Source organism: Hippopotamus amphibius, chromosome 12 (assembly GCF_030028045.1).
Source record: "Hippopotamus amphibius kiboko isolate mHipAmp2 chromosome 12, mHipAmp2.hap2, whole genome shotgun sequence".
Taxonomy (NCBI): domain Eukaryota; kingdom Metazoa; phylum Chordata; class Mammalia; order Artiodactyla; family Hippopotamidae; genus Hippopotamus; species Hippopotamus amphibius.
In genome coordinates this window covers 44,388,655-44,414,339 of record NC_080197.1, presented here as the reverse complement: position 1 = coordinate 44,414,339, position 25,685 = coordinate 44,388,655, and the positions used below count along the sequence as shown (strand labels likewise).

General features: G+C 44.3%; 1 protein-coding gene and 1 long non-coding RNA gene across 2 annotated transcripts in view; one reads left to right on the top strand and one right to left on the bottom strand.

The window, feature by feature from the left end:
- LOC130833256 (protein SLX4IP-like) overlaps positions 1–25,344 on the top strand; it is a 136,652-nt gene extending 111,308 nt beyond the window's left edge. The window contains exons 3-6 of the mRNA XM_057702698.1: positions 13,380–13,469; positions 18,213–18,333; positions 23,460–23,516; positions 25,115–25,344. Coding sequence (XP_057558681.1) covers positions 13,380–13,469; positions 18,213–18,333; positions 23,460–23,516; positions 25,115–25,209 — 363 coding nt within the window. The 3' untranslated portion in view covers positions 25,210–25,344. The remainder of the gene's footprint in view (positions 1–13,379; positions 13,470–18,212; positions 18,334–23,459; positions 23,517–25,114) is intronic.
- On the bottom strand, positions 11,003–15,803 carry LOC130833257 (uncharacterized). Its single transcript, XR_009048443.1, has 3 exons — positions 15,559–15,803; positions 14,044–15,204; positions 11,003–13,452 (listed from the first exon to the last, which is right to left on the bottom strand). It is a non-coding gene; the product is annotated as an uncharacterized LOC130833257 (long non-coding RNA).
- Positions 25,345–25,685: the final 341 nt, after the last annotated feature.

Here is a 25,685-nt window from a genome sequence, read left to right as displayed (position 1 = left end):
GTAGCCAGAGTAAAACGGTGTAAAAGAATTATGAGACATTTATCAGCCCTTAGTAAGAATAAGTGGAAACCTGCGCCCGATCTATTTGTAAATCTTATGGAACTGACAATTCAGAGCAGGGACTAAGTGAGAGAGCACTGACATATATACACTACCAAATGTAAAATAGATGGCTAGTGGAAAGCTGCTGTGTGACATAGGGAGATCAACTCGATGATGGGTGATGACTTAGAGGGCTGGGATAGGGAGGGTGGGAGGGAGTCAAGGGAGGGAGGCAATATGGGGATATATTTATAAATATAGCTGATTCACTTTGTTGTACAGCAGAAACTGGCACAACAGTGTAAAGCAATTATACTTCAACAAAGAGCTGGAAAAAAAAATGCTCTGGAGGACTTCCCTAGTGGCACAGTGGTTAAGCATCTGCCTGCCAATGCAGGGGACATGGATTCGATCCCTGGTCCCGGAAGATCCCACATGCCACAGAGCAACTAAGCCCATGCACCACAACTACTGAGCCTGGGCGGTAGTGCAGACCACAGCTACTGAAGCCTGTGTGCTCTAGGGCCTGCACGCCACAACTGCTAAAGCCCACAAGCTCTAGGGCCCATGTGCCACAACTACTGAGCCCGTGTGCCTAGAGCCCATGCTCTGCAACAACAGAAGCCACCGCAATGAGAAGCCTGCGCACTGCAACAAAGAGTAGCCCCTGCTCAACACAACAGAGAAAGCCTGCACACAGCAAAGAAGACCCAACACAGCTCCCGTCAAAAATAAATAAATAAATACATACATACATACATAAATAAATAAATAAACAAATAACCTTATCAATAAAAAAATAAAATAAAGGGCTCTGGAATTTGAAGCAATTTCTGCCTTTGGAGAGAAACAAAATGAAAGGATCCATGTTTCTTTCTTGAGCCCTTTGGATGGCCGGCACTGTGACATCTTGTGCCTGAATTCTCTCATTAATCCTCAAAATGACTCCATAAAGTGTCTTCCATTATCATCCCATTTTGCACTGCGGGGACTTACTCAGGGCCTGGGGTCTGAGGTACAGGGAGCTGGCTGCACCAGGTCTGTCCTGCCCCTTCATCACCCCGCTCTTCTCTACTCATGTGCTTTGTTCATGCCACAGGCCGGTCTCCTAGGAATAGTGGCCTGGGGGTTACATTTGAAAGGATAATTTTGGGAAAATCATTGAGGTTAGTGTGTAAAGAAATGAAGTCAAGGACTTCCCTGGTGGTGCAGTGGTTAAGAATCCACCTGCTACTGCAGGGGACACGGGTTTGGTCCCTGGTCCGGGAAGATCCCACATGCCACAGAGCAACTAAGCCCATGTGCCACAATTACTGAGCCTGCACTCTAGTGCCCGTGAGCCACAACTGCTGAGCCCATGTGCCACAACTACTGAAGCCCATGCACCTAGAGACCATGCACCTACAGACCGTGCTCTGCAGACAAGAGAAGCCAACACAATAAGAAGCCTGTGCACCTCAACAAAGAGTAGTCCCTGCTTGCCGCAACTAGAGAAAGCCCTCAAGCAGCAACGAAGATCCAATGCAACCAATAATAAAAAAAAAGAAATGGAGTCAGTTCTTATCTTTCAAAGGGAGTGACTGAGAGCTTGTTCCTAACTGCAGTCTTCATGCGGTGATGGGTGTTAGAGGCTGTGATTCAGCCTCGAGTACAGCTTAAAAGTTCCAGGGGCATATGTGAAACTTAAGCATTGCTTCATAACACCACTTTGCTGGCCTTTGCTTCACTCCCAGCAGCACTTTGCTCCCCTCTTAAATCCTGTCTGTGAGTATGTGAAGCACTGTGTGAGCACTTCAGGCAAAAAACCCAAAACTCTTTCTGAGCAGGAAACCAGAGACAATTTACTGAAGGATGTCAGCCCGTGACTCTTGTTTTTTTCTCCTTTTAGGAGTTGTCATCACACCCATTAGCTCTTTGCTTTTTTGCCGTCTTTTTTTCTCATTCCTTTGTGATTTGCTCCCTGCCCATGTAGAACCTTTCCCCAACCATAGCGATAAATCTGTTAAGAAAAACAAATGAGTGACTGGAAAGGCGTGCATCCCTGACCTGTAGTCAGCTGTCCCACAGCAGAAACCAAACAGGAGAGAGAATCTCCCTCCCCTCCTGATTCCTTTCCACTTGAGACAAGTCACATCCTTCCCTGCATCCCTTTCAACTAGAAAAACTTGACCTCAAAGCACTAGCCATCCATTTGCAACCAAAGAAGCCCTATGTAGGTCTCCTCTAATGGGCCTGAGTTCACGTAATCAACCAGGCTTTGGTTGGAAGATGGGACGCTAACCGTCCGGCATGGAGCAGTGGGCGTCTGTACCCATTTCCTGGGTGATAGTGGCCTCTGCGTGTATGAGGCGACCTTAGTCGTAAACCACGAGGTTGACTCTGTTCTGAGGACAGGGTGCAGGTGAGAGAGTGGTAATCTCTCCCAGAGAGAGAACAAGGCAGACACTTGAGTAATTTCTATCAGTGATATATTATTTTCATTTATTGAACAAACGCTCTTCCCACCATCTGTGTGCCAGGCCCAGGTCTAGGCATTGACAACCCAAAGGTAGTGGCAGGCATCTCCTCCTTGCAGGCAGCCACCGGGAACTGGGACGTGGGCAGCCGGCGAGGAGGCCCACAGCAGAAGCATGAATAAAACGCTCTGGCGGCAGAGAAGGGCTTGGTCTCGCCGGCATCTGGTCGGAGAGTGCTCTGGGGGAAGAGCTCGCTGATTACTGAGATTTTTGCCTCAGCCAACTCTACTGAGTTTCTCCATTTCCTGTGGTTTCTACCGTGATTTCTAGCCATGAGACTGGTGTTTTCTGTCACTGGTTGCCAAGACTAAATCGTGCCCACAGAGGTCAGCCTGGCAGGACATGTGCTCTTCTGTTGTCTGTTCCAAAATGACGGTGGATTTGTCTGCTGTGCTTGGGGTGCCGTCGTGAACCGATGGAGAACGGTACCAAGTGCCAGGCTCAGGGTGGCTCTTTTGGAACCTTTACAGGAGGACAGACATGAGGTGTGCCTATGGAATCCAAGGAAATGGTTGCAAATCAAAACACCACCAAGAGATGGGATCTTAGAGTAGAAGGCACCTTGAAGGAGACCGAATTGTGTCATTTTACAGAGCAGGAAACTGATACCCAGGGAGGGGAGGCGGGACACCCCTCCTTAACTGAGGTGTCACTAGAAGAGATGGTGGCCTTGGACTCCTGTGCTGGGTCACTCTCCCATTTGTCAGCAGAGGGCTTTCTCCAGGCCCTCTGTGTGCGCTGTGCTCTCGACTTCAGGCTGTGTCTCATTCTGGGACTAAGATTGTACAGTGTCCCTCATGCCTGGCCTGGCGAGTATTGCCAGGTTGGCAAGGCACCACACCAAACAAAACCCAGCTGTGATCACCAGGGATCTTCGAGAACAGAGAGAGAGTTCTTTAGCTTCTCAGTGTTTCCAGAATACTGAGTGATAGTAGTTGGTGCCTCTCCGGGGTGTCATGAGAATTAAGTGCAGTAAAGCCCCAATACGGCCTGGCGCACACAGTAAGTGCTCAGCGAATCTTCACTGCTGTGATCGCCAGCTTATCTCCCCTTTGGAAGTTTTCACAATTAGATGAAGGGTGTCATGTACGCCGATAGCACGGCTGTTTATTCTCCTATCCCCTGGCCTGTCTTCGCATTTATGGTATGTGCCATCCTAAAGGTATATGCTGGTTTCTTTTCTCGAAGGTAAACTCCAAGCTTGGATTTCTTGGGCAAGTATTTTAATGAGGAACAGGCCGAGGGGGTTAAATGGACAAAATATTTGTGTTGACTTTTCTCCAGCCTGAGCTCTCTGGATGGCGCTGTTAATGTCAGGAGATCTCTTTTCCTGCCCTGCCACCCCACCCCACCTTTGGTGTGACGTGTCGCTGGGGTCCTCTGCCACACCCCTCTCCTCCTTCCTTCTCCCCACACCCCTCTCCTCCTTCCCAGTCTCTCTGAGGTGGGGCGTTCACCTCTGCACTGTACTCTTTTTTTTTTCTAAGAACTTTTATCGAGATACAGTTAACAGATAATAAACAGCATATATTTAGAGTGTACAATTTGGTATCCCAAACTCCCAATTCATCCCCCTCCAACCCTCCCCGCTTTCCCCACTTGGTGTCCATGTGTTTGTTCTCTACATCTGTGTCTCTATTTCTGCCTTGCATTTCCTCTTTCATAGTTGTTAGCATTTGCCTTATGTATTGAGGTGCTCCTATATTGGGTGCATATATATTTATAATTGTTATCTTCTCTTCTTGGATGGATCCCTTGATCTTTATGTAATGTCCTTTCTTGTCTCTTGTAACATTTTTTATTTTGAAGTCTATTTTATCTGATATGACTATTGCTACTCCAGCTTTCTTTTGATTTTCATTTGCATGGAATATCTTTTTCTGTCCCCTCACTTTCCGTCTGTATGTGTCCCTAGGTCTGAAGTGGGTCTCTTGTAGACAGCATATAGGTCTTGTTTTTGTATCCATTCAGCCAGTCTGTGTCTTTTGGTTGCTGTATTTAGTCCATTTACATTCAAGGTAATCATCGATATGTATGTTCCTATTACCATTTTCTTAATTGTTTTGTTTATGTTTTTGTAGGTCCTTTTCTTCTCTTATGTTTCCCGCTTAGAGAAGTTCCTTTAGCATTTGTTGTAGGGCTGGTTTGGTGGTGCTGAATTCTCTTAGCTGTTGCTTGTCTGTAAAGCTTTTGATTTCTCCATCGAATCTGAACGAGACCCTTGCTGGGTAAAGTATTCTTGGTTGTAGGTTCTTCCCTGTCATCACTTGAAATATATCATGCCACTCCCTTCTGGCTTGCAGAGTTTCTGCTGAGAAATCAGCACTTACCCTTATGGGAGTTCCCTTGTATGTCATTTGTCGTTTTTCCCTTGTTGCTTTTAATAACATTTCTCTGTCTTTAATTTTTGTCAATTTGACTACTATATGTCTTGGCGTGTTTCTCCTTAGATTTATCCTGCCTGGGACTCTCTGCACTTCCTGGACTTGGGTAGCTACTTCCTTTCCCATGTTAGGGAAGTTTTCAACTATAATCTCTTCCAATATTTTCTCAGGTCCTTTCTTTCTCTCATCTCCTTCTGGGACCTCTATAATGCAAATGGTTGGTGCGTTTAACATTGTCCCAGAGGTATCTTAGGCTGTCTTCAGTTCTTTTCATTCTTTTTTCCTCATTCTTTTCTGCATCAGTGATTTTCACCATTCTGTTTTCCAGGTCACTTATTCGCCCTTCTGCCTCAGTTAATCTGCTATTGGTTCCTTCTAGTGTATTTTTCATTTCAGTTATTGTGTTGCATATCTCTGTTTGTTTGCTCTTTAATTCTTCTAGGTCTTTGGTAAACTTTCCGATCTTTGCATCCAGTCTTTTTTCAAAGTCCTAGATCATCTTTACCATCATTATTCTGAATTCTTTTTCTGTAAGGGTGCCTATCTCCTCTTCATTTAGTTGTTTTTCTGGGGTTTTATCTTGTCCCTTCATCTGGTACAAAGTCCTCTGCTTTTTCATTTTCTCTGTCTTTCTGTTGCTGTGGTTTTCAGTTCCACAAGATAAAATACTGCTGATACTGCTTGATACTGCTGTCTGCCCTCTTGTGGAGGAAGCTATCTAGGAGGCTGGTGTGTGCTTCCTGATGGGAGGCATTGATGGTGGGTAGGGCTGAGTGGGTGGAGCTGAGTAAGACTTTAATCTGATTTGGTGGGCGGATCTCAGTAAAACTTTAATCTGCTTGTCTGCTAATGGGTGGGGCTGTGTTCACACCTTGTTGGTTGTTTGGCCTGAGGCTACTTAGCACTGGACCTTCCAGGCTGGGAGGGTTCCTGCCAATGAGCACTTCCCAGAACCCCAGCTGCCAGTGCCCCTGTCTCCTCCGTGAGCCACAGCTGCCCCCACCTCTGCAGGCAACCCTCCAACACCAGCAGGTAGGTCTGGTTCAGTGTCCTATGGGGTCACTGCTCCTTCCCCCTGGGTCCTGGTGAGCACACTTTTTTGTGTGCCCTCCAAGAGTGGAGTCTCCGTTTTCCCCAGTCCTGTGGAGGTGCTGCAATCAAATCCCGCTGGCTTTCAAAGTCTGATTATCTGGGGATTCCTCCCCCCGTTGCCGGACTCCCAGGTTGGAAAGCCTGATGTGGGGCTCAGGACCCTCACTTTAGTGGGTGGACTTCTGCAGTATAACTGTTCTCCAGCTTCTGAGTCACCCACCCAGCATTTATGGGATTTGATTTTAACGCGATTACACCCCTCCTGTCGTCTCATTGCGGCTTCTCCTTTGTCTCTGGTTGTGGGGTGTCTTTTTTGGTGAGTTCCAGTGTCTTTCTGTCGATGATTGTTCAGCATTTCGTTGTAATTCTGGTGCTCTTGCAAGAGGGAGTGAGCGCACCTGCACTGCACTCTTGTTCTGCAGGGTGCCTACCCCACAGTGGCAGCTTCAGGATCTGAGCCATTGGGGCCTCCCTTCCGCCCAGGGAAAGGAGCTGTGTGACCCCATTCAGAATCCTTGGTTCCATCACCAGGTGCTGATGGGGTGGGGTTTTATAGGGCCAGCATGGCTGCCATCAGTCACCTTAGAGGAAACAGGAGGCCTGTTCCCAACTGTAGTGGAGGGGGTTCCAGGCCAGGTGGCCTTAAATGTGCCCCCACGTGGGGTCAGGAAGTGAGTCCCAAGGGGCATTCCGCGGGGTGGGGGGGTTTCTTCCACGTGGTGCATGCAGACGGGCTTTGACGTCTAGAAGACTCGGATTTGATTCCTGGGTCTGTCACTCACCGCCTGTGTGATCTTGGACTTTGCCTTTACCTACTCTGACTCCACTTCCTTCCCTATGAAGTGTGCATGCTAGTTGTGCTCCTTCACAGCTGAGAGGCACGGATTAAATTGAATACTGGGGAGGTATTTTAAACTGCTTTTTCTTAAAAAACCATGGGGCTTTTAAATTTTGTGCTGTAACCTATATGTGGTTTGTTTTGATATGAAAATTTTTAGTATTTTGCTAAAGCCTTTTAGTAAAGTCGACACTCCAAGAAGATACTTGCCATGTTTTTTCATGAAGACACTCAAGAGAAATGTGTTTCTAGACTGTCGGGATTGAGGTATCCTCAGCACTGATTTGTTCTCATCTTACGGCCTCTGGCCTCTTGTTTTTCACGTTGGTAACTAGCAAACTGAGAGCGGAATGTTGCAGAGACTTACAACTTGGTGGAGCTTTTGTGTACACCTGTGAGACTTAGCACTAGCTTCATTTTATCATTTTACTCTTGTTTTTCTTACTTATTCCCCCATGTAAAATCTTTGCCTTGTTAATCCAGGCTGCCTTAAATCTGTAATTCCAGGTGGTTGTGCAGGGCCCGTGACCATGCGGCAGAGCCGTGTGCAGGAGCAGCCTGTGGGCAGCCCTGGGGCCTGGCTGAAACTGCCCATGGCCTTGGGCGTCACCCTTGGCCTTCCTCCTCCCACAGCCAACCACATGCTCCTGACTGTGTCTTCTGAGCATCCCTCAAATCCCTTCCTCCTCTCCCCAGGACCACCTTCTACTGCGTCCTTAGGCCCTTTGTGGTGGCTTTAAACCTGGATGCCTGGCTCTGATCATTTCTGCCCCCCAGCCTGCAGGCTCCTTGGCGGGCCAGGGGCTCCTCTGTGCTCAGCCCCCTGCCCTGTTTCCCCGTTATCAGACTCTGACCTCCCTGGAGTGCACCGAGCTACTTGGGCCTCTTTCTCCACCACTTGCCGCCCTGTTCCTCAGGACACAGCTCAGCATCACACCCTCCTCCCTGACCTCCCCCAGCTCCCTGTGGTCCTTGGGTGCGCACTGTGGTCACACTGCCTGCAGCGCTCTGATGCTGCCCATCCCCCGCCCAGGGTCTGGCCCAGGGCCCCTGTGAAACTCAGCAGGGAATGAATGAATGAGTAAATTAGCGAACGAGAGAATGTGGGGAACCTTCCAAGTATCTCAGAGTTTTGAACCTGCATCTGAGATATCTCCATGTACAAGAAATGTTTGCATTTCTACCTTTCTTTTACTCTTCATGTAAAATTAGAGGACAGGATCTTCTACCCCTGAAGACATGGAAACAGTTAAGTTTTGGCTTTGAAATTGTTAGGAAAGAGATAGGAAAAATCACCAACATGCTTGGTTGGCAGTGAGTTTGGGGTGAGGTAATCCTAGGATCCTTGAATTCCCTTTTTCTAAAATATGGAAAATGAGTGGTTGTCACTGGTGATGACATGGTTGTCACCACTCCAGAATAAGGAGGGAGAAAGTTGCTCTATGAGACATCAGTGTCCTGGGCTCAGTCAGAACGACCTGTCCCCAAGAGTGGGCTCTGAGCCCCCAGTTTGCAGATAAGGCTATGGTTTTCCCTAAACTCAGAGCTCAGGTGTCCAGTCATTTCTCCCTCCCTCCCTTTCACTAAATAGTGAGCATTTACTGTAAGCCGGCTCTGTGCTAATCCCTGGGGTGCAGAGGGACTGAGACGTGGACCCTGTCTCCACCAAGGAGCTGACAGTGTGGCAGGGGAGGCCCCTATGTGGACCAGCCACTTAGTGCAGAAAGGAGCACAGGAAGCAGTGCCGATCCAGAGCGGGGAGTGGCGAACGGTTCAGAAAAGCTCCACAGGAACAGCCACACTCCTGCGAGGGTTCAAGGATGCGAGGGAGCCCACAGAACACGGGAGCGTCGAGGTGCTTGGAAGCAGAGGGCAGAGAGCATGTGCCCAGGAGCAGCAGGAGGCAGTGGGGAGCGGGCCTCATCAGACACTTGGAGCCTCGTCATCCCGACACCCCGTCTGTACAGCAGGCGTGGCTCTCGTGGAGGCTGGAGAGTGCGTCCAGGACTCCGAGAAGTGGTCCTGATGTTCCAAGTGGGAGATGACGTGAGCTGGGGAGCCAGAGAGGAGGAGTGTGTTTAGCTCTTGAAGAAGCAAAATCGGCCAGGCGTGGTGACTGAGGGAGAGGGGAAGGGAGGAGTTAGGGGTGACTCCCAGGTCTTTGGACGAAACCTCTGGGCTGAGGGGGGAGGAAGCCGGATAGGCCCCCCCGGCCAGTTGACTTCTAGCCCAGACACAGGCTGCAGAGCTTCCTCTCGTAGCCGCTGGGCTGTGAGAGAGGTAACATGGCCTGTGTAGAGTGAGCAGCTCTCGCCTGAGAGCCCAGTGATGCTGACTGTGCTGCCCCGCTCAGCAGAGCTGGAGAGTTGATGTGCAGAGAGGAGAAATGGCCTCCTAATTAAGGAGGAAGGGGGCGGAGGCTGTGCTGCTGGCAGCAGTCAGGGGTGGCTTTCTTTCCTTCCCTCCCCTCCCCTCCCCTCCCCTTCCCTCCCCTCCCCTCCCTTCCCTTCCCTTTTCTCTCTCTCTTTTTCTTTCTTTTCTTTCTTTCTTTCTTTCTTTCTTTCTTTCTTTCTTTCTTTCTTCTTTCTTTCTTTCTTTCTTTCTTTCTTTCTTTCTCCCTCCCTCCCTCCCTCCCTCCCTCCCTCCCTCCCTCCCTCCCTCCCTCCCTCCCTCTTTCTTTCTTTCTTTCTTTCTTTCTTTCTTTCTTTCTTCCTTTCTTCCTTTCTTCCTTTCTTCCTTTCTTCCTTTCTTCCTTTCTTCCTTTCTTTCTTTCTTTCTTTTCTTCCCCACCTGTCTTTACTCGTGGGAGAAAAGAAGCAAAGCTTTGAGAGCAGGGAACTTCAGAAAGGCTAATTTCTCTGATTACTGTGAGAGGTGGAGAGAGCTCTTGCTGGAGAATTCAGAAGGCTGGCTGCAGAGGGCAAGCCCTGCTGGGGTGTGGGGAGGTGGGCCGGGGCTGCGTGGAGTCTGGCAAGAAGCCTGGGAAGGTTGAGTACCAGAATGAGATTCAGTGATTTATCAAAAAAAAAAAAAAAAAAAAAAAAGACATTCTAATCAGTCTGCTTTTAATCAAACAGTCTAGCTTATTTGTGATCAGAGCTACAAATGATGAAAAAATACCAAATTGGACCTTACTATTCAGTTTTTTAGAAAGATACTATTACGTAGTATCAGTTCAGGTTGTTCAAATGTCACTATATATATTTTTTTAATTTGAAAAATTATTTTTGCTAATGACAACGGGGTAGCAGAGAACTTCGTTTCCTGAATGGTTGGGGTGGAACACCCACGGGAAACCTGGTAGGATGTGCACGAGGCGTGTTTCACCTCTTTAGAGAGGCTCTTGTTCTGGGGTCCTTGGACCCTCCCTCAGTGGGCCTGTGAGAGAATTCAGAGCGTCAGTGAACTTGGATGGGAAAAAAGTTGCACTTTGTTTTGACCAAATTCTGATAAATTTTGTTTTTATTATGAATGAAGTATTCAGAACACAGGAGTATTAGCAATATTTGTTACCATTAGAAATCACGGCTCTTTTCATATTGTATTATAATTGTGGCAGATAGCTGAACATGTCATTTATGCTTATCACTGCTTTGGATTTATGGTAGTTATTAGATCCATCACTGTGTGACAAGAGCCAGTGCCTTATTGAACAAGTACATTCATTACTATGTTACAGATTTTCTTAAATATGGATAATCGTACTTCAGTATAATTGGTTTTCTTTTTAGTCTTATGCATTGTGTCTCCATGCATTTCAAAGCATTATTATAAGTAGGTTTCATCATCTTCACAACTGACCAAAGAGGTCCATGGCACATGAAAGGTTAATAACCCCTGGCTAAGATCTTGTAGTTGTGGCATGAGACCTCCACCTGGTGGCAGCATACTCCTTAAAGGTTAAATCAATAATCAACATGGAAGAAACTTTTAAAATAACAGCATATTTGAATATGGTTTTCAAACATTTTTGACCACAACCCACAGTGAGAAATAGGCTTTATATCATAACTTTATATCAACACTCATACCTAAGTTTCACAAACCAAGACTTTAGCATGTGACACATTGATATTTTTTATCCCATTTCTCTTTCCTTAAAATAAAATGCTGGTTGCAGCTCACTAAACTGTAGTTCTGTGGGTGACACTGCACTGTTTGACATTGTAGGAGACCATCGTTCATTATACTTTGTGATTTATTACTCAGGGAAGTTCACTTTGGTCTCCCCCAAAATACCCACATATTTTCAGGGACATAATACATTTTACATAACTGTCAACAAATATGAGTGTATTTTTACATAGTATTTAAAAAATTGTTTGTTACTGATATGTAACGTATGTACAGGGAAATGAACTGACCTTAGCTGTGTAACAAGACAGAGAACGTTCCCATCACCAGTCAGTTTCTCCCTAGGCAGTCACTGTGCTGATTATTTTGACCATAGGTTTAATTTTGCTTTTCTAGAACTTTATGTATATGGAAGCTTATAGTACATGTTTTAGCCTGGCATTGCTCAGTGCAGTGCTATTGAGATTAGTCCACGTTGAGCAGGTCAGTAGTTTGGTGAGGAGCATTCCGTTGTGTGAATATACAACCCCTGGTGAGAGACTGGGGTTGTCTTCTGTTTCCACTCTTGCCAATAAAACTTCCATGCACATTTGTATACATGTCTTTGTGTACACGTTTCATCCCTTGCAGGTAAATACCTGAGGTGGAATTGCTGGCTGGATGGTAAATAAATGTGTGTTTTATTACAGGAACCTGACAAACATTTGCCACGGTGGTTGAACCCTTTTCCATTTCCACTAGCAGTGTGTGCGTTTGGGTCACTCCGCACTCTTACCAACATTTGGTGTGCCTTAGTCTTTTTCACTGCAGTTGCCGTGCTAGGTGTGTAGTTGTGTCCCTTGGTGGTGTTAATTTGCATTTGCTTGATGAGCGATGATGTTGTACACTTTTTTTCACCTGCTTATTCACCAGTTGTTTATCTTAATTGTGAAGTGTCTTTTCAAGCTTGGGTTGTTTGTTTTTTTAACATCAATTTGTAGGAGTATTTTCTACATATGTCGGACACCAATCCTTTATGTCAGACATGCGTTTATGAATATTTTCCCCCGTCTTTGGCATACGTATCCATTTTATTCATGGTGGGTTTTTTTTGGGGGGGGAACCTTTATTGAGATACAGTTAACATACAATAAACTGCATATATTTAGAGCGTACAATTTGGTATCCCAGTCTCCCAATTCATTCCCCCCATGGTGTTTTTTGAGGAGCAGAAGTTGTTAATTTTGATCAAGTCCAGGTAATGATTTTTTCTTTTATAATTAGTGCTTTCTGGATCCTGTCTAATGAGATCTTTTCCTACTCCAAGTTTGGGAAGATAGATTTGGTTTTTTACGTTTATGTCTGTGATTCATCTCAAGTCAGTTTCTGTGTACAGTATGAAGTGGGTGTCAAGTTTCATTTTCTTTCCGTATTATAATTGGTATTCTCATACCATTTGTTGAAAATATATATATATTTTTTACCACTGAATTATAGCACAGAAGTTTTTAAAAAATTGTTTAGCCAAAGAGGTACAAATGTGACTTTCCCTGCTGGCCATAACCAATCCACAGTGCCTCTCTAAGTTAATTCGTCCATAGTTACCTTGAGATTCTCAGATTACTCATACAGTGTGAGGGTTTATGAAGCTACACGTTTTTACAAGGTCTGTAGCCATGCCGCAGAGCTGCTAGCCACATGTGGCTATTTAAATTAGATTGAAATGAAATAAAATTAAAAGTTCAGCTTCTCAGTCACAATAGCCGCATTTCAAGTGCTCAATAACCACATAAGGCTTCCCTGTTGAACAGTGCAGATAGAGAAGATTTCCATTTTTTCCAAAGTGCTAGACAGCACTAGCCTATCAAATAAGAAAGGAGACGGGCTTTGCACAGTTTTGTAGCATGTTTTAATGAAACTTATTTAGCTTTGATAACTGTCATTCAGCATCTACCTTCCTCTTCTTGGTTCTTTTTCATTTGTCTGTGCTTCTGGTTCTAGTCCAAGATGTATGGTACCAGCCAATCCTTTTCTCTGTCTAAAAATGCAGCGAGTTCTGTTCTCTCCTATCCGGAAGAAAGAATTCCCCTGGCTGTCCATGGATTCACTCTTTTCTAGAGCCTACTAGTACTGACCTATTTAACTGTTCTCAGTGTTTAATAGCCTTACGACTGCTGCTGGATTTCTGGACATCCCCCTTCAAGATGCGGCCCAGAGATAGACATTTTGTCTTTCTAATCCTTATTAAAATTAAATTTCTCCCTAGCATTTCTATCATAAATATTAAACTTGAAAAAAGCAACAGGTTATGAGTTTTACCCTGCCCCATATTAACGTTTCTGTCCAGTAGTGAACTTTGTTGCCATTTCATCGTGAGCAACCACATAGGAATTCGTGAGATTGTCTCTCATTGTTTGCTGGGCATGAGCTAAGTCTACCATTAATGTCTTTCAGTGTGGGAATTTTGCTGTCCTGGTGGATCTTCATATATCTCCGCAAGGTTCAAACAAAGATACCAGCTGGTTTTCTGAAGAAAAGAAAGAGGTACTGGAAAACTTTTCACTATTTTTTTTTTAAATTGGAGTATAGTGGATTTACAGTGTTTCAGTTGTACAGCAAAGTGATTCAGGTGTACATACACATATATATAAGTACTCACACACGTATATTCTTTTTCAGATTCTTTTTCATTATAGGTTATTATAAGATATGGAATATAGTTCTCTATGCTATACAGTACATCCTTAAAACTTTTTACTATTTTAAATGCAATAAGCTGCTCTTAAAAGGAATATTAGCTTTTTTCATTTTCATTGGTGAACAATAAATCTTGAATGATATTTAATCCTTGGAAAACAGTTGTGTTCTCCCCAACAGATATATGCCTGCTTTATTTTGGTGTTGTTCCTTTGGAAACTGACACTATTGCATATGCTACTCTAGTGTTTAAACCAGAAATTTCCTACCTCTTTGTTTGGGGGAAAGTGTTCTTTGTATTAAAAAAAGAAGTTAAAGTGACTTTTCCAGGTGAGCAGGGATTATAGTCCTGACTGGTCATAAAGGATGGACCAAGCACCTGGAGCAGGTGTGGGGTTGACACAAGGCTGGTCTTTCTCACCTGTCTGAAATCCTCTTCTGCACCGTGTGATCCTTTGACAGAGTGCAGAGATGGTTGATCACGGCCCTTCTCACCGTGGCCAGTCGCTAAGCTGATGGTCAGTCAGCAAAGCAAATGGTCATGTGACAGGGTCATGATGTTGGACCTCCTTGGGCCCCAGCCTCCTCCTCTGCAGATGAAGGGGTTCTCCCAGACAGCAGCTGAGTCACTCCTGGCTCTCAGTTTCCGAGGTCCCATACATGTGCTGCTGTGGCAAAGGGTGAGACGGTGCCTCCAGCCTTCGTCATGTGCTTGGCTCCCTTTTCCAGGTTCCTGTTGACAGGAGAGCGGGATGGCCAGCACATGGCTTTCACATACCTTGCCAAATGTTATAGCACGTGGTGTCTTCCATGATATTCATTGGTCACAATAACTTTTTAGAGCTAGAAGTAAAAATGCATTTTATTGAAAGGGTGTATACTGAGAAGAAACTAGTGATGGTGATGCTTTTTGTACCCCTTTTTTATCCCTTTAACTGGTTTCCACCAGCTTTTTTTTTTTTTTTTTCCCCTCACAAACTTTTCACTTTAATCTTTTGCATTTAGGTCTTATGTAGTGTGCTTCCATTCTTACTTTGGAGGAAAATACTTTAATGCATCCTGGTAACTAATGAAATAGTATATTAAACAAATTATACAAGAATATTGGCCTATTAAATTTAGACAACAAATTTCTAGATAAATTAACTGAATTAACAGTATTTTCATTTAAATATCAGAATACATTTGTCAAAGAGTAAAAGCATTTCTTATAAGCTATTTTTCATAAAAATAAGAACTGATATAAATTGGTTTAACTTAATTCTATACCTCAATAAAATCATTATAGGTAGTCAAGTAAAAAAGAAAACATAAAAGTGAACCATTTGGTGTGTGACAGTAAGTAATTTAACAAACATAGTCAAGACCCCCTTAGAATACAATCTAGAGTTATAGCATTTTCCTTTCAAGCTCCTGCTGCCTTTGGTATTAATGGAAACCATGGCCAGGAAGGAACCCGGGAAGGATACGATCAGTGCCTTGAAATATCATACAACCTTTCACCAGCTCTCCCATGATGCAGCCCACTGACCAGATATCAACATTCTCTTTGTAGCTGGTTTCCATCAGCTTTTGAAGATAGCTGGAAGAGAAATATCCCAAAAGAAAATGTATAAGTAACACACTTTCAGTCAAAAGATAATAATACTGTCCATACTTTCTTATAATTTGGGGAAGGATACCCAGGGGCCTGAAGCTGGAGGAGGAAGGCACAAGATTCTGTGTGATGGGATTTATCATTCAGGTAAATAGCCGTGGACCATCCTCTTCAGAGTTTAGTGTTTGATAGGCCAGCGTCTCCTCCTACAACTCACCTTCATGTCAGTCCAAGCTTTGGCTTCTCAACACATGTCCCCATGATTCAAAACAGTTAATTCATTTCCCCAAAATGACTAATATGCACCTGCGGGGATCTCATCCAAAAGGTTTGACTTACATTAACAGCATCCTAGAATCCACCATTCCGGGCCCAGATTTTCTTCTGTTCTTTCCCAGCTTTGCCACCTCGGCCTTAGACCTTTTGTGTTGCTATTTAGTCAGTTTTGCCAAGAGTCATTTGATTTGGAAGGCTTTACAATATATCTGTGAGTGTGTGACTCACATCCTAGCCAAAGCGTGAAGCTAGAATTTTCCAGGGTGCCACACGCAGCTGCGCTGCTCCACCTTGTACCTAAGTCTGGGCAGCAGGGTGTGACTTAGCAAAGATGCTCAGAGCACGACCGGACCTGCAGAGCTCCAACGTGGTGCCAGCAAGGCGAGCTCTCCTCTCAGAGCAAAGGAGATGATTTGCGGCTTTTACTTGAAGTTGTTCCTTCAAAATATGTTCACTGACATTAAAATTGCTCTGGGATAATGTGTGTGTGTGTGTGTGTGTGTCAGAAAGGAGAAAAGCTGGTTGAGGATATGACTTTAGCCCATGTTCAGTGTCCCTCCCAGTGCTTTCATCTTTTTTTAGTCATTAGATCATCTCAAGATTAGGATTTCATGAGCTATCAGTTTGATTGCATTTTAACAGTCACTTTGCGTAGTGAAAGTCTTAAGAATATCCAGTTCCTTTTCAGAAAAAGGAACTAATTACACGTATTAAACGTGTTTGTTTGGAGTCCAGCATGAGTAGTCTTTGTACCCAAACAGTTTAAGTCAAGCATTTCCATTTATAAACCTGAGGAAGCACATGTGAACCCCTCCGTTGGCCTGGAGATGTCGGGCACACCTCTCTCTTGCTCACTGATTGTAAGTGGGTCTTCTTGCCACCCCTCTGGCTTAGCTGCCCACTTGTCCTTTCTCGCCTTGGTCTGGTTCTGAAGAAAATGCTTCTCCAAGTGTGGTGTGGTTAGTTACTAGGGTATCTCGACCACAGTGCACATGGTCTACCTTCCATTTGTCAAACCTGACTCATGGAAGGAAAGCCCCGTAACTATAGGGAGAGAGTGTGTGTGTATGGGCCTTGGCTTTATTTTTGTTGTACTATTTTTAGTTCTGGCCTTATAGGGCATTTATGGTCAAATTTTAACAATCCTTGTTTCCATGTATGTCTTTCACATATTTCCTAGCTCAGTCATCGTTGAACACTGCATGTGAAGCAAAATTCTTTAATTGTTAAAACAACAGTACAAGGCAAGGCTGCCTTTCTGTTGCGTGAACAATGCCAAAACCCTCAGCTGTAAACGAATACCCTGTATTCCACAAGGCACTGCGTCTTTGGGCTGCAAAACGAGAGCAGGAGAGAGGAGACCAGTGTTTGTATTTTATCAAGAAACTCATGTTTGTCATTTAAGTCAAGGGTTTTCTATACAGTTTGAGGAGTACACATATTTGCAACAAAAGAAAAGTTTGGCTCTCATTGCCCTTCGAAGCAGTTTACAACTCTGTCCTCATTTTAATTTATGAAGATTCTAAGAGATCAACCTGAGATGGCATTGTGGGAAACCAGTGAAACAGGTTTGAGGTGACCTGGAAACTCTGAGCCTTCTGCAGAGTCCTCAGGAACTGAACCAGAATTATCCGTCCTTATGCATCAGTTCTTAATCTCAGTTAAGAAATTTCCATTTGTGGGCAGTTTTTTTCTTTCCCTACATCAGGTTATGTTTTTCTGGTAGTGTAGCTAAAATGGCAGTGTCATCCCACGGTGCAGTTGGACTTTTAAAGTTTTGTGTTTCTTTTTATCAATAACACTGGTATATAAAACAGTAGCTCCAGAAATTTGCTAGTAGTATGGGGTGTTGACATTGAATTAAAACCATGTGTTTCTGTTGCCTAATAAATATTAATCTACTTTTGAGCAATATTAGAAGTTAAATTATTTTTCCCATGAATAGATGAATATAATACAGTTTTCATAAAAGTATATACGGTATCATCAAGCATGTGGAAGAAAATCAGACTCCTGATTTCCGGTTCTCTATTCAGTACTGTTCCTTTTCAATAGATTTGTAAACCGCAGAAACTAATAAATTACGGTGTTTGTTTAGATATTAAAAGTTTCATGAACCAGATTTGAAAAATGGGAAATTTTTATATAAAAATCACTGTCTCTAGTTCCTCTTAAACAAATGGAAAGATCTGGTGACGTTGTGCCTTGTGTCCCCATATGAAACCATGGGGGGCTGCCCCCCATTGACTGCTTTGGGGTTCCCTCTGACTGTGCCCTGGCTCCCAGCTCCTCCTGGTCCACAGTCCCCGCCCAGTGGGCCCATCTCTGGCGCTCCCACCTCCAGCCGGAGGTTAGAGGTTGATATTTACACAAAAACCGTCTTTACATCACTGAATTTGTCACCTCATTGTACTGATTTTTACACTGAGGTGTTTTTATCTTCCTTCTGTAAATGTGAAACTCAGGCAGAGAGAAATGAAATGTATTTCCTAGATCACAGAGTAGGCCAACATCATGGTTTCAAGCAAAGATCAGTCGCAAATTTAAATCTGCAGCGTTATCTGTGAGCACATATCAAATGCCTTCATTCATCCATAGCTAAATGAAAAAGCAAACAAAATGAAATGTTTGCTTTTGGCCTTTTAATATGCATGATAGTGACTTTTTTGCATTTTGTTAAATTAGAAAGTTATATCTAATTTTTTAATTTACTTTAGGAAGTCTGTTTACTGTTAAAAGAAACCATTGACTCAAGAGTGAAGGAATACTTAGGAGTTCGTAAACAGCACAAGCCATCAAACACGGAATTCACAAGATCCAATCCTTTGTCCTTAAAAGGTAGGCACAGAATACTTTGATTTTGGATAAAATTTCTGCTTTGTAGAGATGGCAAATATGTTTGACTCTGACTGTCATGTTACTACAGTGATAAATTAAAAAAATATGTACTAATGAAGATGCTTTGTTGGGGTAAAGAAAATGAACCAAAAAGCCCTGAACAACTTCTAACGGTAGGCAAAATACATAAAAATAGAGAAAACATTCCTAAGGAAACTATAAATTCTTTAAAGGATTTTTTTCTTTGACAAGTAGTCTTACAAATGGATTTACGTTAATACTGAGCTGATTTGGGGCTTTATGCCTTTCTAAATGCTTTCATAGATGTCACTGTATTTCAGAGGTTCTCAGCTGGGAGTGATTTTGCCCTGGAGGACATTCGGTAATGTCTGTGGACAGTTTGGGTTGCCATAACTGGTGTAGAAGCCGTGGCGGGGGGCATCAGGTAGGTAGAGCCCAGGGATACCACTGAATATCCTGCAGTGCACAGGGCAGCCCCCCACAGCAAGGCACTATCCCCCTAAACGTCAAGGGCACTGAGGTTGCAGTATCCCGCCCTGTCATCTAATAACACTTTGAGAATGGTAATGTCTTTGAGTTATGGGTGAAAAAGCTGAGGATTGCGAGATTAAGGGGGTTGCCTGAAAAAAAGATCATCTTCTCGAGACAAACATTGTGTCCTATATCTGGCATCTTCCCCTCTCCTATTCCTGCCTCCAGCACGTAGCCCAGTGCCTGCCGCACAGATGCAGGGTTGTGTGGAATGGAGGAGGACTTGGGTGACAAGTGGCAGAACCCGACCCCCAGCCCAGTGCTCTCTCCACTCTGTCGTTGTTGTGTTTTTAATTTTTTTAAGTTAGCATTTCATGGCACTTTTTGTATTACAAATACAGTCAACCCCTGTTAATCCTTGGAGGACAGTACTGCAGTGCTGTGAACTAGGTTATACTAGTGCAACACCTCTTTGGGGAAAGAATGCTGTCATGTCCTCCCCTTTGAAGACATTCTTAATCTGCACTGTTTACTGGGGCAGGACTGATAAGTAGGCAGATAGATAAGCTTACTCAAACTGAGAAGCTCAAGCAAATAGAATTTTCAGTCCAAACAATATTGTATTAGATGACGCTTGCTGGCATTTTGCCTAGTAATAGTTTGTCTTCTTGAGAAACGCTTACATCTTTTGTACCCCAGCAGACCTGGCTAGTGTCACTTTCTAACTGGTACAGAAGGAAAAGGATCAGAGAAAGTTCCAAGACCTCTGTCTCTGCTGTGGTAGTGGCTTGATCAGTCCTGATTCTCAGCTGACCCCTCCCCTGGTCTCCTCTCCTACTGAGGGAAGAATTGAATACTTACTTTCCCAGCCTTTCTCACAGGCAGGGAACACGTGGTGTTCTGGCCCCAAGATGAAACCCGAAGCCTTTCTTGGGCTCATGTGGGCAAGAAGTTTGTTTTTAAACAGAAAAGTGATCTTACTGTACATACAATTTTGTAATCTGTTTTTTCCCACCTAACATAATATAAAAGTCCTTTAAAACACATACATCACCATTTTTAAAATTTAATAGGTGTACAGTGGTATCATATTGTGGTTTGGGTTTGCATTTCTTTAATGATTAGTGATGTTGACCATCTTTTTATGTGCTTATTAACTATTTGTGTGTCTTTGGAGAAATCTCTTTGTCCTTGGCCCATTTTTTAATTAGGTGGTTTGTTTGAGTTGTAGGAGTTCTTTATATATTCTGGATATTAATCTCTTATCAGATATGATTTGCAAATGTTTTCTCCAATTCTGAGAGACATGGAGAAAACAAAGCCTTTTTACTGTCTTGATAATGTCCTTTGACACGCAAACATTTTTAATATTTTTTTAATGAATTTATTTTATTTATTGGCTGCGTAGGGTCTTCCTTGCTGCACACGGGCTTTCTCTAGTTGATGCAAGCGGGGGCTACTCTTCATTGTGGTGCACGGGCTCCTCGTTGTAGTGGCTTCTCTTGTTGCAGAGCATGGGCTCTAGGTGCATGGGCTTCAATAGTTGCGGCACATGGGCTCAATAGTTGTGGCTCATAAGCTTTAGAGCACAGGCTTAATAGTTGTGGCACACGGGCTTAGTTGCTCTGTGGCATGTGGAATCTTCCCAGAGCAGGGCTCGAACCCATGTCCCCTGCATTGGCAGGCGGATTCTTAACCACTCTGTCGCCTAGGAAGTCCAACGTTTTTAATTTTGATGTAGCCAGTTGATGTCACATCCAAGAAATCATTGCTGGATTGAGTGTTATGAAGCTTTTCCCTATTTTTTCTTCTAATTAGACTTAGCTCTTAAATTGGGTCTTTGATTCATTCTGAGTTAATATTTTACATGGTTTAAGTTAAGGGTCTATTCTTATTCTTTTGCATGTGGCTATCCAGTTTAGCCAGTGTCATTTGTTGAAAAGCCTGTCCTTTGCCCCTTTGGGTGGCCTTGGCACCATTATTGAAAATCATTTGACCACAAGCATGAGAGTTTATTTCTGGGTTCTCTCTTCTGTTTCATTGGTGTATATGTCTGTCTTTATGCCAATACCACACTGTTTTGATTACCATAGCTTTGTACTAAGTTTTGAAATTAGGACGTGTGACTCTTCCAGCTTTGTTGTTGTCTGTCTTTGTCTGTCTTCCTTCCTTCCTTCCTTCCTTCCTTCCTTCCTTCCTTCCTTCCTTCCTTCCTTCCTTCCTTCCTTCCTTCCTTTCTTTCTTTCTTTCTTTCTTTCTTTCTTTCTTTCTTTCTTTCTTTCTTTCTTTCTTGGCTGTGTTGGGTGTTAATTGCTGCATGCGGGCTTTCTCTGGTTGTAGTGAATGGGGGCTACTCTTTGTTGTGGTGCACTTCTCATTGCAGTGGCCTCTCTTGTTGTGGCTCACAGGCGCTAGAGCACAGGCTCAGTAGTTGTGGCACACGGGCTTAGTTGCTCCATGGCATGTGGGATTTTCCTGGACCAGGGCTCGAACCCATGTCCCCTGCATTGGCAAGCAGATTCTTAACCACTGCATCACCTAGTAAGTCCTTGTTATTGTTTTTCAAGATTGTTTTGGCCATTCGGGGTCCATATTACTGTTTTCAGTGACTGCATAGAATTTCACTAAGTGTCCATAGTCCAGTACATCAGTAGGACATTTTGGTCGCATCCAGTATTTTCACCGTTGTAAACAGTGGTACAGTGGACATCCTGATGATCTAGATATTTGCACACCTCAATTTCTTTATAATATTTCTGTTTAATGTTCATACTTTTATTGGTTTGTAAGAGCTCCTTAAGGATATTCATGCTTCATGTGTTACATGCGTTGCAAGTGATTTTTCTCAGTTTGTCATTTGCCTCTGACTTGGTTTATTTGATGTACAACCACCAACGAGAAGCCTCTTTCTTCCTCCTGGAGCCTCTGATGCACACTAGCGGGATGAATGCCGGGCTCCCCGTCGGAGACAAATAGTGCAGTTGGTTGCCAGTGGGAGGCAGGAGGGTGTGATGCAACCGCGTGCAGCTCAGCCTTTGGTGGAAAAGCTGTGCTGAGTCTCCTGCTTTGAAAGTCACCTTGGTGTGAAAGCACCATCTTCCTTCTTTCTACTTCTGAGAACAGTTAACTTTAGACTGAGCACATCTTTTGATGTCCCCACCTGAGCTAGTCCCCTTCTCTGCTGCCACCAACCAGTCCATGGTCCCGCCTTAGCTGGACACCAGACATCCACAGCGCCCCTGCATCTGCTGCGGCCAATGCCCTACCTGCCATCAACACTGAGTTAGTGTTATCCCTTCACGTCACAGGTCCGATCTTGTGCAGAAAGCCCTTCAGGATTTCCCTAGGGTTCCTGGGTGAAGGTGAAGGCCGAGATCTCTGCAGCAGCAGCTTCTCCAGCCTCATCTGGAGCACTTGTTCCTTCTCTCAGCCTCAGCTGCTCACTCTCAAAGCCCCGGTCTTCCACTTACCCTGGGGCCTCGCCTGCGTTGGAGCACAGGTCCTCCCCTGCCCCTCTGCCTCCTCCAGCTCTCTGCTCCGAGTCCACTTCCCAGGGAAGCGTGTGCTGTCCACAGGTCCCCTGGTTCCAGGGGTTCCAGGCCCAGGAGCAGCCTGCACTTCGGTTCCCACCATTTGATTAATGTCGATCTCCACAAACGTGTCAGTCGCCTGAAGACAGGTTCTGCCTCTTTTATAATCCATCATACTCCGGCAGGGAGCGTATTTCCCGGTTTGCAGTAGGTTCTCAATAAATGTTTGTACAAGTGATTAATTACATACATGGACATATCTTCCCTCTTCCTTGTAAGGTCAAGGCCTGCCATAACTTACCTCTCCTGCCTTGTCCCGTCCTGCTACTCACTCTTCTATTTCCTGCAAACCTGCATTCTTTATACCTCGGTGCCTTTACTTTTGCAGGTTCCTCCTTTGTCTGGAAAACTCTAGTATTCAGCTTTTAAGAACTAACTCAGATACTACTTCCCCAAAGTCATCTTCTGTTTCCTGTCTTCCTTGCTCATGACACTTTGATAACATTGGTCATATTGTATGATAACTGTTTTATAGTCGGTTTACCTGCGTTTCTCCCTCTCCTTGGTGGTAAGAATTGAGCGGTTGCCACCCTCGAGTCCCTTTTTTCTTTTTCCTGCAAATTACCATGCTGCTTAATTCAAGAGCAGAAACAGGTAACTGTGCTTGACCTCATACGAAACTGTTAATTTCCTAAAGATCAGAGCGCTGTTCGCCCATCTCTACCCCAAGGCTGCCTCCCGCAGAGGGCCGAGGTGTGTTGTCTTCTAGGCCGTGCACACCCGCAGGGACAGAGCAGACATACGGAGATGCCGCCTGTCCCAGGCTGTTTACTATCAGCGTCACTAGAAATGGAAGCTGCCTCTTCTTGGCTGCTCCCATAGTCTTACTTTAAATGCCTTTTTTCAAAAGCAGTTTCAAAGCCACGAACCCTAAGGCAGGCCTTGCCTGTTTCCTCCTCTGTTCAATTCTGTGTCTCGTGTCCCCTGAAAACAGAGTTGCTCTTACTGTCTTGGTGGCTTGGGCGAATGTGTACGGTTTACGCTTTTGTGTAAATTGGGCATCTTCTCTCCTTCACGTGAGTTTCTTACCTTTTCTGTTTCTAGATCTGAGTAACGGTAGTGTGCTTCATCATGGCATAGACGCTTCGCACATGATGCCAGGTGAGCTGAAGCCACCAGGCTGGTACCTTCACTGATCGCTCTAATAAAATCAGTGTGTTTCATGCCTTGAGTTATCTTTCTTAAAAAATAACATAAATGACTTTGAGGCCATTTCCTTAATCGTATAATAGTGAGGAATACAAAGAGAACTGACAAAAATCAGTGAGCGGACAGTATAGCACAGACCTTTGCCATTAGCCCCAGCCTTCTTAAGTCGCCTGGAATTGTTATTTCAATAGATCTAGTAAAAATTAATGTTATTAGAAAGTTTTCTTTTTTAAAGACTTAACTATCAATTTCTGTCAGCTCTATCTCAATATTTTTCCCCTTAGCCTTGCCAATGTTGGATGTTACCGATATTTTTAATTTTGGTCTGAGAGGCTGAAAATCAAAAAAAGAGATGTCATGCTCTTTGATTTTTATCTTTCTGTGTTTATGTGTTTGTGTGTTTATTGTGTCTATTGTAAATCCCATATTTACAACGCTTGCTTACCTTTGTATTGGGTCGTTTGCCTTTTTTGTCTTAACTTTTTGTTTTTACCTGTGTCACTGCCTTGGTCAAGGCCCGTCTTTATCAGCTCTTGACTCACTGCCACAGCCTCCTGAGTTCCCATCCAGTTCATCCACACCTCTGCTGCCAAAGTGGCCTTTTGAAAACAAAAATGTGATAGTCTCCAGCTTAAAACCTTTTGTGTCAGGAACCTTAGTTACCTAATATCCTTTGTTTAATTTCATTTCTACTTGAGACTAACCCAAATCGGTCTGGCTCTTCAGCAGAAAAGAAGTTGATTAAAGATATTAGATAGTTCACACAATCTACCTGTGGCAGGGCCAGGCAGCCTGATTCTGAAGCCATACGGACAGCACAGCCTCAGGCTCAAGTTGGGGGGACAGCTTTGGTACATGAGCCCTTTCAGCTGCCGTCCGCGAAGCTCAGGACTGAGCCTGCAGGAGCTCGAGGGCCTGGCCCGTGGCCACAGCACCACGCTCTTCCCTCTGAGCCCACCGCAAGGCACAGCCAGATCCCATGGCCGTATCCTGGTTGCAAGTGAGCCAGGGAGTGCAACATGCTAGGCTTTTACCTTGGGAAAGTGGGATGTACAAAATATGGAAAGTTACCCTACCCACAGGGAGGATGGGCAGAAGTTTTGAGTGGGTGGTCATGAGTTACAAACATCACTCAAGTTTTCCTGTTGGCGTCCTTCTTCTGTTAACTTCCAACAGTCACAACAAGCTTTTGCCTGACAACACAACTCTCCCAGCTACAGGTGAACTATGCTCAGCACTTCCTCCGAGAGAGAACTCCAGGTCTCACATTCTAGCTCCGAGCCCAAAACTTCTGAGTGATGTTTATTCCTCCTTCGGTTTAGTCACAGCCCATATTGACTTATAGACTCAGTGATGAAGCTATTGCCAACATACCTTGCATGAAAAGCCAAAAAATGTAGTTAATATATAAATATATATGTGGTGCAGCAAGGAAGACAATTTAGGAAGATGCTACGATTCTAACTTCTGTAGTCAGTTACATGAAGTAAGTGGTTGATGTTTGTATGTTCCCTCCTCTAATATTTATTTCATATTCCCTTTGTCTTTAGCCGGTAACTCGACTGCTCAGGATTCTCGACATGGCAAGGTGACCGAAACCTCCCTTCCTAAGGGATCTGAGCCCTCAGTGGTCCTGCCTTTCTGAGGTTGCCGTAGTTTTTGTTAACTTTTAACGCTGGATGTGCTCTGCTAGGTCAGACCCATTATATTCCTTGTGTGTTATCCGTATACCTTGTTGCCTTTCTTGTACCATCGTGAGCCAGCATTTCAACCCCTCTTTGGTCCGTTTGTCTAGTGGCATAAAGAGCCTGAAATAGTCAGGCGGCACTTTGAGCTTTCAGCCCAAATCATGTTATCCTCTCTGTTCTAGTCTTCTCTTGAGTACTAAAGAAGCAGTGTCATGGGGATGGAAAGCAGACTTTTTGCTGAGGTGGTCACTTCCCACTTCCACTCCCTGCTTCCAGGAACCACATATTCTGGCCAAGGGGACACATTGTTCTGCTGGTCAGAGCACATAATACATCATTTAGGACTTCACCCCAGTTCCACAAGCTCTCCTGCCTTGCAGTCTGTATCATAACTGAATTTCCAGTAGCCCTTTCTGCCATCGTACAAGGCCAA